This window comes from Haliotis cracherodii, unplaced genomic scaffold (assembly GCF_022045235.1).
Source record: "Haliotis cracherodii isolate W230 unplaced genomic scaffold, xgHalCrac1.p SCAF_4, whole genome shotgun sequence".
Taxonomy (NCBI): domain Eukaryota; kingdom Metazoa; phylum Mollusca; class Gastropoda; order Lepetellida; family Haliotidae; genus Haliotis; species Haliotis cracherodii.
Genome location: NW_027266297.1, coordinates 19,308,280 through 19,320,975, shown reverse-complemented (window position 1 = coordinate 19,320,975; position 12,696 = coordinate 19,308,280). Strand labels below are relative to the sequence as shown.

At 42.0% G+C, this 12,696-nt stretch overlaps 1 protein-coding gene across 1 annotated transcript; it reads right to left on the bottom strand.

Annotated features, from left to right (window-relative positions):
* Nucleotides 1–4,802: 4,802 nt before the first annotated feature.
* On the bottom strand, nt 4,803–6,824 carry LOC139479824 (uncharacterized). The gene is made up of 2 exons (XM_071262712.1): nt 6,432–6,824; nt 4,803–5,813 (listed from the first exon to the last, which is right to left on the bottom strand). Exons 1-2 carry the CDS (start codon nt 6,745–6,747, stop codon nt 4,882–4,884), a joined length of 1,248 nt encoding a protein of 415 aa, XP_071118813.1. The 5' UTR covers nt 6,748–6,824; the 3' UTR covers nt 4,803–4,881.
* Between the last annotated feature and the right edge of the window lie 5,872 nt (nt 6,825–12,696).

Here is a 12,696-nt window from a genome sequence, read left to right as displayed (position 1 = left end):
TGGCAAACCTAGAAACATAACCGGATGGAACCTGGATTCGAACCCACAATCATAGGGTTAAGGAACAGCGCAGCAAATTGGGGCATCTTAGATAAAATGACAAGACTTGAGCGTTTGATGGGGATAAGTGAGTGAGTTTAACGCCGCTTAAATTAGTATTCAGTAACGTCTCTGTGCGTCAGTTTGGTGTGGGAGGACAGATCGTACTGACGCACGTCGTTGACTTGTCGTTTCGGTGAAATACACGATCGCGAGGATAAACATGGCCTCAGTGCTGCATGATCAAGGTTCTGAATATATGTATCAATAAGGGTGTCCACTGTATATTTCAAAAGACATGTTTTTCAAATATAAAATATTATTCCTCCTGATGCAAAAAAGTTGCACCCATGGCGGAACAACCCTCTTGCTGAATATAAAACATGTACAAAATTAGTAAAGGTGATTTACAGAGTACTCAATACCAACCAGTGCCAACCCCACCCCATGAATCCCGAATACCACCTGATTAATTTTTCACCCAGAGTCTCATTTGCTCACCCCTGAATCCCGAATACCATCTAACACAAATCTCAAATATAGATGTCAAAATTCACTCTACAATAGCAGAACGAAAACTAGAGGACACGTTCCTAGGACAAACAATGATGCAATTTTAAATGAAATTACATGGATTTGAAAAATATAATATAAAGGTCATTTTGGCGTACATCATTTTCGGAAAATGACGAATTTGCGTATCAAATAAGATTCTATTTGCAAATTGCAGAGTCTCGACTAGCCTCTACATAGGTCCCCGATTCCCACTTACCAGGATAAAGTGGGCAGCCTTTTCTATATGAACCTATCGTCTTTAACTCCTTTGACTTATGTGTTGACATTAAACTAACATTTTGATACAAAACAATCTGCGTAACTCGAACCCATGGTCGTGGGGATGGCAGGGATGTACTGACTTGACAATGTCTCATGTCTAAGAGATGTCAACGGTGTGGTGCTCTTCAAGAATTGAATAACGCTTGATTCGATATTTATTAAATACAGAACTACATACAGACAATTGATGACATTCTTGATCAGGGCTTACAGCAAATGATTAACGAGCCCAACACGGGTGTTACAAAACAATCCTCCACAGAGTACACAAAGGGAACACAATTCGCATGAATATTTAACCTCAACCCCAACGCAAATAGCACTTATCGTTTTCATATTTTCAAAAGTGTTTCGTGTATTGGAGATTACAAGAACTGAATGAATTAGGAGCCTTCGGACCTCGTGCATTCTAAACTGCTTTTGAAAGCTTTTGGCTCTGTCATAAAATGTGGCCAAAATGGCAAGTGTGAATTGACTTGATTGTCACTTTGGAAGATCCAGCATCGACCTTCACCTTTTAGACTTTGGAGTACGAAGACTTTTTGACAACCAAGACATCGAACACCGAAGAAAAAACAGAGGTAACTTAGTTTTTATTACTCTACATGGAAAATATACAGCGCGGGCACTTGATGTAATGAAGAGTGTGCAGAGTTGCGTCCCTTAGGCCTACCTGACATCTGTGATGTTGGTTTTGAATACAGACTCCCTAGGATTGTGGTTGAAGATTTGTAGACAACATACCTGTGCATTGGCGGATACAGCTTTTTTTTAAAAGGTGTGTGTGTGTGTGTGTGTGTGTGCACAGTTAAGATCTATTTATTGTCTTTAGTGGTAATTTATACAGAAATAAAGATTTTTTTTTAAATAAAAAGGGGTGGTGCACAGTTAAGACCTATTTATTGTCTTGGTAATTTATACAGAAATAAAGATTTTTTTCCGCACCCCACCAATTTCATCTGAATGGTTAATTACCATCCCAACCCCCCTGTGAAGATCCGGTATAGAATAGGACTTTAGCAGCCCATGCTTGTGATAATGGGTAACTAAATGGATCGCTGACTTAATTTTTGATGCATGGCATCGTATCCCAATTGCGTGGATCGATTCTCATGATGTCAATCACAGGATTGTCTGGCCCAGACAAGATTCCTTATTACACGAGGGCCCAGTCGTCTTAGGCGCCGCGATTCGAGGTGCAGAGTTGCGTCCCTTCGGCACGCCAGAAACCTATGATTGTGGGTTCGAATCCCGGTTCGCCCCGATTATGTTTTATAGGTTTGTCAGCAACATACCCGTGCTCGTGGGTTTCACTAAAGTGGTAACCGTCTGAGACCTGCATCACTTCGGGCTTTCCTCCCACATCAATATGACATGCCGTAATATAACTGGAACACTGTTAAAAGCGGCGTTAAACCAAACTCACTCACTCACTCACACTAATTCATTGTCAAAGATACACGAAACTTCTTTTCTAATGGTTTATTTATGATATAAACACATTGATTATTGTACATAAATACATTCCCTTTAGCACCGGACAGTAAGCACACAAGTCACTCACTCACTCACTCACTCTTGTTAAAGATAGGGGATAAAAGATAATTCAAATAAATAATGCAACATAACAAAACGATCACAGTTACCTCCCTTTGGAGTCTTTGACGGTACACACACATGCGTTGTCCACAACAAATCAGCAAAGTGAAACACCAACTTGTGATTCATAGCACTACGATATACGGTTTTTTTATATGTCATTCATTGATATTTATTGTGCTGCCACAATATCCCCCAAGGCCTATAAAACCAAGGTGTATTAATTCCTTATTCGCCCCAGGGCATGTCTAAGGCGCCGCAATTCGCTGTGCAGTTTTGCCTACCTTATGCGTTCCAGGACCAACTGATCGAGGATTTGAATTCGTTATTCGACAACAATTTATCCTATTATGATTCTCGGTTTATAAAAAAAATTATACTCGTGCCTGAGGGTTTCCCCTATACTCGAGCTTGAGGGTTTCCCCTATACTTGTGCCTGTGGGTTTCCCCTAACTTGTTTATGAGGGTTTCCCCTGTACTCGTGCCTGTGGGTTTCCCCTATACTCGTGCCTGAGGGTTTCCCTATACTCGTGACTGTGGGTTCCCCTTAACTCGTGCCTGAGGGTTCCCCCTATTCTCGTGCCTGTTGGTTTCCCCTAACTTGTCTATGAGGGTTTCTCCTGTACTCGTGCCTGTGGGTTTCCCCTATACTCGTTCTTGAGGGTTTCCCCTATACTTGTGCCTGTGGGTTTCCCCTATACTCGTGCCTGAGGGTTCCCCTATACTCGTGACTGTGGGTTCCCCTTAACTCGTGTCTGAGGGTTTCCCCTATTCTCGTGCCTGTGGGTTTCCCCTAACTTGTGTATGAGGGTTTCCCCTGTACTCGTGCCTGTGGGTTTCCCCTATACTCGTCCCTTTGGGTTTCCCTTATACTCGTGCCTGAGGGTTTCCCTATACTCGTCCCTGTGGGTTTCCCTATACTCGTGCCTGAGGGTTTCCCCTGTACTCGTGCCTGAGGGTTTCCCTATACTCGTCCCTGTGGGTTTCCCCTATACTTGTGCCTGTGGGTTTCCCTATACTCGTGCCTGATGGGTTTCCCCTGTACTCGTGCCAGTGGGTTTCCCCTATACTCGTCCCTGTGGGTTTCCCCTTTACTCGTGCCTGAGGGTTTCCCCTATACTAGTGCCTGAGGGTTTCGCCTATACTCGTGCCTATGGGTTTCATTCAATACCCGTCCCTGTGGGTTCCGCTATATGCCCCGACTATCATAAAATTGAAACTCACTCGCCCAGAAGCTACGAAGGAACTTATACATCTGGGTTATATATATATATCTAACAAATATTTTAGAGTACAAAATACACAGAAAGCCTTCTAATATTTCTTTACCAGATCAAATTGCCCGCAGCATGTATAACACTTTGGCAGGTAAGGGAACTTTTCATTCAAAATATTTTTTTGTCAATTCAAATACTATTAGCAAGCTTTGTATAATCAATCATACATGTATTTTAAGCGTAGACAAAATTTTCACATTAATATTTTTTCAATTTTCATTTCCGATAAAGAAACAGCCGAAAACGATCATGTTTTTTTCACCTGTGGAGTTTGACGAAAATATAATCTGGGCTGAGGAAATACCCACAAGAAAAGAAACATGTCTTCGAACAATCTGGTCCGAAACAAACTGACAAAGTGAGATTATCATAGCACACTGGCTTAGTGGCACAGAAGACATAACATTACTTTAACGCTTCTGTAAATCAAATGTTATAGGCCAACCCAAACTCTTCCGTCGACGTTAAGCCATACTGATCAGCAAGAAACGTCACGATAGCGAACATTCAAAGACGATTACAGATTACGGGGACAGAGGGAATATTGTTCCCTACTAGGATGAACATGTCCCGAGCACACATACACATTAATATCATTGTGGTTATCGTGACAATAATGTAGTTTTCAACAATATAGGACTATCTATCGTTTGATGTATAATTACAGTATGGCTTGACTTCTCGTAAAAATCACATCCTATTCCTTGATTTCTGCTAAACAGCCAATTATCATACCCTTCCCTGATGCGGTTTCTTCCTCATCCGACTAAATGATGGGTGATTTGGTAGCCCAGTGGTTAACGAGTTCACACCCGAAGCCAAAGTCCTGGGTTCGATTCCCCACAACGTGTGGGGTGTCCCCCGATATGGCTGGTACATTGCTTTAGGGGTGCAAAACACTTCTTGCTCACTCACACGATTAATAAGACCGACTATCATGGCTGGCACCATTGTGTCCGAGTGTCTCCAACATCCGTCTCTCATTCATCTTCCCCCAACCACCCCTGCCATAAACACATCCCCCCAAAAAACACCTACCCCAGCCCCACTCTCACTGAGCTCCGAACTACCCCACCCTTACCCCCGTGACTCATTGGAGTGTGCCCGCTCTGGACTCCTGCTCCGACCCTCACACTGTTGTGGTAGATTCCCTATTCTTAAACTCCTTAAGTTCTAACAATGTCCCTCTAAAGACAGGGCTCTGGTCCTCGCTCTGGACAGAGTCAGTGTCCGACTCCATCATCATGCTGACCGGTTCATCGGTCAAGCTGATGTCCCCAATGAGGTCTAGGGACAGGGTATTTCCAGTAGAGGAGGTGGGGATGTGCTGGATCACCTGCTGGTTCGTGTCCAGATCTGGACTCAACTTTATCATCATGCTGTACAACGATGCATACTTCCTGCACAGTCTCTTAGCATCCTTGTAGGAGTCCAGATCCGTGTACTCTTCCTCATCAGCAGATTCTGTCACAGTACAAGCTGCTGTAACTGGCACTTCAAACAAAACATTCCTTTTATTCAAAACAGTACTAGCGATAATGGTTTCGGCAGTTTCGGCACCCTTAATGATCATCATACCGGTGAATATGCAAGGAACCACTGGCGCCTTGCCGAACAACAGTCTAGCTTTAATTGGCAGAGTCAGATCCGAAAGGATGTCTTTCATCCTATACACAGAGTTCTTGTTTAGGTTACCCTTCTCGTACAGCGCATTAAACTTTCCAGTTTTGGTGAGGGGGACAAGTATTTCCTTCTGGTCAGTGTCTATACATTTCAAGTATTTCACTTCTGTTGTGGTCCACTCAGTTTTGCTTTTCTTGAACACCCCAGTCACAGCACTCGTTTTCCAAGTTGCTGTAAAAATGCTTTCAACTTTAAGAACGGACCCAGCAGGAACCTTCCTTTCAAAGATCTTCTGGTTTCCATCTTCTTGCTTCTGGATCCGGATAGCCTTGATGTTTGACCTTGAGAAAAACTTCCGGGGCATGGCCTCGGAAACTTCCGCTATTGACCGGAAGCAAGTGGCCCGTCCGAAATCAGAGGGGACCATCTCAAACCATCCTGAAAAATAACTTTTACCTTTAAAGTACAAGCAAATGACACCAAAGTAAAGAGTGTGAATCCTGAAGTCGGTTTAAATTTATGTTGTCATATGCTTAAGTTATATGTAATAACCCAACTTTGATGGATAAAGGTTCAGCTTATCACAATAAACGGTTCACCTATGCAACGTTATGCATGAATATAAATGATTATGTTGCTTCGACTCAGGCAAATCTTTATGTATGTTCACTGTACCATTAAACTAAAAGCAATAGCAGAAAGGGCTAGATTCTTCCTCTTGCTGGACTTGGTCTTTCATAATTATTTTATGAAAATAATAGAATTTTTGTTATTACGCAGATCACAACGTGGTCTTGTATGTTATACGTTTCTCTTTATGTAAAAGGGGATTTGAGATGTAAGTCACGTTGACTCTGATACTATAAAAATCGGATAAGCTTGTCTGTGTCGGTTCTCGCTTACCATATGTTTCGTGACTCTATCTCATTTGGATCACATGAATGTTTAAAACCAACTAACAACAAACCGGAATGAGTTCACGCACGTGTTTCCGGTCCAGTCAGGCCTTTTGATTCCTGTAAACCCAAACCGGTTTCAACATTCACGACCACTCACCTTCATAGTCCTCGGGTAAAAGTAATGTCTGTCCAACCTCAAAGTACATCCCCGTGTCCTTGTCCTTATGAATAGTTCGTGCACTAGCAACCCTCTTTGTGCTTTTAGTATGAAACAAAACTGGCTGTTTACAATAAATTTTTAAACCAGGAGACAGTTTCCCTTCCTTGTTCTCCTCAAATTTCACGATTCGGGGCAGACGTTCGTCGTCCTTATAAACACCAAGCGTCGCGGTGTCGTCTGCCCAGGTGAACTCCCTCTTCTGAGAACCCACAGAACCAGATTCGCTAGTCCCCCCTGTCTCTGATTCCGCCATGTTTTAAGTCCTTATGTCTTCACCATAATATTTCTTCTATCACATACCCGTATAGAGATCGCCGGTTTGTTGATAATTCCTCGCTACAGAGCACCGCAGTTTGCTATTATTGGAAACACGGAGAACCGGTTTGGCTAAATCTATAACCCGACCAACTCAGATTAACGATAATTCTCATCCAGGGCTGTTGGCGATAACATAAAGGACCTGAACATGAATAACGTCCGTTTTACTATCCCTGTGCTTACAGTGACATAGGTTGAGTTCATGACTACCAAGTGTTTGAAGCTATTCAAAAATATGTTTACATTACAGTCACGCATATATCTTTTCTTGGCTGGGAACGTCTCGCCCAAGAGGGCACGCCGGTTGAATTCCGAAACTTCTACGACGTTTTTCACACTACGCCAGTCAACAGCACTCGAGGGCCGTCGTATAATTACCAACTTCCGCACGCGCTTGTTTGATTTAATGATCGTAAATGTAATAAATTGACAGAAATGTACTCCAAACTATGTAGGCCACAGAAAACACAGTCACGTTTAAACACCTCAAGAATATTTTTTTAAACGTTTTCTCATGCCTTGATGTATCGTTTAGGAAAGAAAGGTAGAGTGTTAAGTACACGACACAGTGCTATCGACATGTTACGGTATGGGTTTAACCCTTTTTGGCTATACGCCAGGTTTACTTAACCAACGCCCTAAATGCTTGATATTGTTTTGCAATGACGCTATGCATTCATAGAAACTGTAGGCCATATACATCAGGATTGGTCGATGTTTCTTTCTTGATGTAGCTTATGTTTGCGTACACAAAATGTTTAATGCAGAGCTCCTTCAGTACCAAACAGTTACAGCTAAAATGATTTTTTTTAAAATAAAGTTTATAAAATTGTTTCGATGTTAGAGGACGGTAAAGTGGCTATTAAAACTATTCAATAGTTACCCGTCTTTCACATACGGCTGCTGGTGTAAACAAACAAAGGTCCGTGTATTTGTAAGTAATTCCACATCACAATTTACAGTTCAAAGCTTCTTAAGTAGTAAGTTCTTGCGCTACTATGTGTTTTTATCACAGAGTTCCTATAAATATTCTGAAAAATAGATCGCAGATGCGTAAAGTGATCATGGACAAATTCAAACGTTCATACTTTGTTTACATGTATTCCATGATGTTTATGGCTTGGAAAGGGTGTCAAGAAATGTATCACATTGATGTATCTATGATGACGATCAATCTGAGTACATAAAATACCCTTGTAGTTCATAACGATCTTTAAGCTCAGAATTCAGGTCATCTGCAGAGTTGCGCCCCTTCGAATGTGTCAGGATGCTATTTGGTCGTCGGTTTGACTCCAATATCCACCCTGATTATGATGCTTGGTTCAGCACCATCCCCGTCATTGTAGCTTTCACCATCGTGGTTGATCTGCATCACTTTCCTTTAACATTAAACTGGTATGCCGTGAATTTACTGTAACAAAAAGTGACGAATAGTAGTAGCAGAAGCAGCAGCAGCAGCAGTTCTACTAATAGTAGTAGTAGTGACAAAGAATATGGTCAAAGCTATACATGGAGTTACCTCCCCTAAACCGTAAATGAAACATTTACGGGTCACACTCACTGTAACCCTTGTTGCCTAGTGAATGTTTCTCTTTGCTCTGTTTTACCGTTATCAAGACATGTGCATATATCATATTTTCAGAGCTATTACTTAATGTGATCAAAATCTGAAGTAATGATTAATAATTAATATTAAAGATCCTACATGTAGGTTTATTCCACATGTTTATGGAATACCATAGTATTTTTTTCCTGACAACTCTCATATTACATGCATCATATACATTATTTATATTTCTTTCCCGTAACAGTACCTCTTTATTTCCGATATTCTGACGCGATGTTAGTTATCAGGAAATGCATACGTCAGAAGTAAGCCTTGTCCCTTTTGTCCACAGCATCCTTCGGCTCAAACGTACGGTTATCTCCCTTTGTTCAGAGCACGCGGTGTAATGTTAATTGTCTCTGAAACCTGATACATAAAGAACGCTAGCTCCTTAGTGAAAGGTAATGCGGTTGAGATTAATAAATGCCACCCTTGCCATTTCTGAAGATTAGACTACGCATTACGATTTACAATTAGACTTATTCCGAGTCTCGTTATGTCAGTCTTGTTTTCCGCATCGTGAAGTATCTATCCCGTGTACAGGAAACTACATTGCAAGCAACAAATCGATACTTAAATGTCATATACTGTAATATTGCATCTTTGTTTACAGGAACAAGGCATAAAGACAGCGTAACTATGATGCGGAAACGACGATTCGCTTTGTCACAAGATGCTATTTGTTCCTTGCGATTACTCGTGATATTTGTCTCGAAAAGGAAGTCGTGGTTCACAACAGCACACTGTAGGTTTAGTTATTGGCAGACGGATTCAATATCCTGATTCTCTTTTTCTCGGTGAAGCATGTCTGGTTTTTGGTGTTGCTTTCAATTGCACGCCGTAATTCACTGTGCAGAGTTGCGTCCCCTTGGCACACCAGAAATCTATGACCGTTGTTTCGAATAGCGCTTCGTCCTGATTATGTTCCTTGGTTTGCCAGCATCACACCCGTGTTCGGGGGTTTCCCCAAAGTGGTAATAATCTGAAACCTGCATCATCTCGGGTTTTCCTCCCCCATTTAGCTTACACTACCTGATATAACTGGAATATTGTTCCAAGAGGAGTTAAATTCAATTCACACACTCCATTAACACCATAGTCGCTGGTAGGGACGAAGAGTGCCAAAAGTAATTCAAAAATTAAAATGGGCCGCCTCCGTGGTCAAGTGGTAGAGCGTCCCCACGGAGAGCGGAAGGTTCGGGGTGCGATCCCCGACCGCGTCCTACCAAAATACGTTTAAAGATAATACTTGTTGTTACCCTGTCAGGCAAACGACATAAAGGGGCTAAAACACGTACTGGTCGGATCGGAGTCATTATACTGTGTCTGAGTGGGGTATTCTTGTTAAATTGCGGCATGATATCTTAGTGGACTGTCACTTCATATTAGTGCAAGAATCCGACGTTAAACCCCAGTTCACCCAATAATTTAAATGATTACAAGCTGTGTAGGCACATCTATACACGCACAAATACAAGCCAGATATATTTATACAGAGGCCTTGATGACAAGAACAGGCACATATATACAGAGGCCTTGATGACAAGAACAGGCACATATATACAGAGGCCTTGATGACAAGAACAGGCACATATATACAGAGGCCTTGATGACAAGAACAGGCACATATATACAGAGGCCTTGATGACAAGAACAGGCACATATATACAGAGGCCTTGATGACAAGAACAGGCACATATATACAGAGGCCTTGATGACAAGAACAGGCACATATATACAGAGGCCTTGATGGCAAGAACAGGGACACATATACACAGAGGGCTCGATGATCGGGACAAAGACACACATATTCGTGGGTTGCAGTTCTGAGCCTCACTTAGAAAGAATTCTTCACGTTCCTGAAGTTTGTCCAAGGTCACAGATCCCTGCCTATTTTACAGACTTGTGACAGCGGAACAATTCGATCAACTGACTCAAGTTTTTGTGTGAAAATGTGTAGTAGTAGCAGAAGTAGTAGTAGTAGTAGTAGTAGTAGTAGCAAAGGTGGTAGTAGGCGCAGTGATAAAAGTAAAAGTAGGTGTAATAGTAGTTGCAGTAGTAGTAGTAGTAGTAGTAGTAGTAGGAGTAGGAGTAGGAGTAGGTGTAGTAGTTGAAGACGTAGTAGCACTAGAAGCAGTAGAAGTTGTAGGTGTTGTAGTACGTATATAGAGGTCTATGTGACAAGAACAAATATACATATGTAAGGAGTCCTTAATTACAAAACCAGGCACACAGATAGACTCCTCATCAAATGTACCGCACCACCAAGAGCTTTTCTTAATCAGCAAAGATATGGGTAAACAAATGCTGGAAAGCGAGATAAACGCATTTCAAAGTGTTATTTATTATCAAATAAGATATTCATTTTATAAATAACAGGAAAAACGAGCATTTGCAAAGAATAAAAGCACATTTATTCGCCAGAGACTACACGGACTGTCATCGGGGATACACAGAGTCAGTATAAGTATGGTAACTGTCAGGAATGAGATGACATATCAACACGTACTTGTCTCAGTCACGTTGTACCGATGTCAAGTTAAATGATCAGCAAGTCAATATCTGGTGTAGCCACCCGTACACGGATCAAATCCGTAAGATCTCCTCATACTCAAATCAGACGCCTGATCCTCACTGAGGGATGAGTTGCCATTCCATTATGCAATGCCAGGGTATATTCTTGGTCTGGATCCATGAAGGCCAAGGTAGCGTCTGAGCCGGATATGGTCAGTCACAGCTCGAACGTGCTGGTGGGATCGGGCATTGTCGTCCCTGAATTCAGGAGTGAGTGAGTGAGTGAGTGAGGGGTTTTACGCCGCTTTTAGCAATATTCCAGCAATATCACGGCGGGGGACACCAGAAAAGGGCTTCACACATTGTACCCATGTCGGGAATCGAACCCGGGTCCGGCGTGACGAGCAAACGCTTTAACCACTAGGCTACCCGACCGCCCCTGAATACAGGACGTCTGGCAAGTGCATGGTTATCAAAATGAGCCACAACAATACCGTCCAATATGGTATCGCGGTACATTTGTCCCCTGAACTTTGGCCAAATCAAGTTTACAATCAAACGAGCAACATCACCACACCATCACTGAGCCGCCACCAATTGCCACTGTTTCCTGGATGTTGCGCAGATGATAAGGTGTTCCTCTTTGCCTGTCCTACCAACAACGTGCTGCAATAAAAACCGACTCTGATCAAAACAATAAATCCTCCTACATTACCTCAAGTTCCAGTGTGGTGTGCGCATGTCAATGATGACGAAGAACAGTGCAAGTTGAATTTGGCAGCCATTTTTCCTGGCGTACAAAGGTCCTATCCTCTCTGGCCCTCGTCTCACGTGGACGTGATCTCGGCAAGTCCCTCACATGTCTAGTCAATGTGTGTTTCCTAATGACTCATTACAGTTTGATTAATGTTCAACACAGCGGAAATAGCCCGACACGACATGCCAGTTTGGTGCATGCCAGTGAGTTGCCATCTTTGATTTTCTCGGATAGTACGTTTAGGCGTTTTATTTAAAATAGTTCCAAAGACAGACTTTCAAATTTCATTCAAAATTAATATAATGAACTTTATATCATCAAACATGAATTTCTCTATATATGAAACCTGCGAGATAAATCGCAAAGAACAATGAAGAACGAAGCGTGGTTTACTAACGATAAAACATTGTTCTATCATGACGTCATATCTGGAGATTCGAACATGCGCTCGCAACGTGAGAACGTCGTATTTTAGACGACGTTATTTTTGAGAGGCAAGAGTTCTAGTAAATTGTTCCCCTCATATGTAGCTGGGGAACGCAGATATACGCAATGGCCAAACTATCGCACACAAAAGCAGGATATATGACAATTGGTATCAGAAGAAAAGGTACAAATAATAATCGCGAAAATATAGAGAATATCCGGGACGGACCAAATTATTATTTCAATACGGGTAAATATTTTTAAAGCTTGTACATTTTATTCACATCATTAAAGAGGCCGTACATGATGTTGATATCTCAACTATGAAATAAACGATGAGTGGGAGTTGTTTATTGTACAATAAAACACTGCATGGAGAATAAACCACTCGGAGTTCTTCTTAAATAGAGAGGGGGCACGGGTGGCCCAGTCGTCTAAGGGCCCGCAATTCGCCAGAAACCTATGATCGTGGGTTCGAATCCAGGTTCGCCCCGATTATGTTTCTAGGTTTGTCAGCACCATACCCGTGCTCGTGGGTTTCACCGAAATGGTAAACGTCTGAGACTTGCATCACTTCGGGC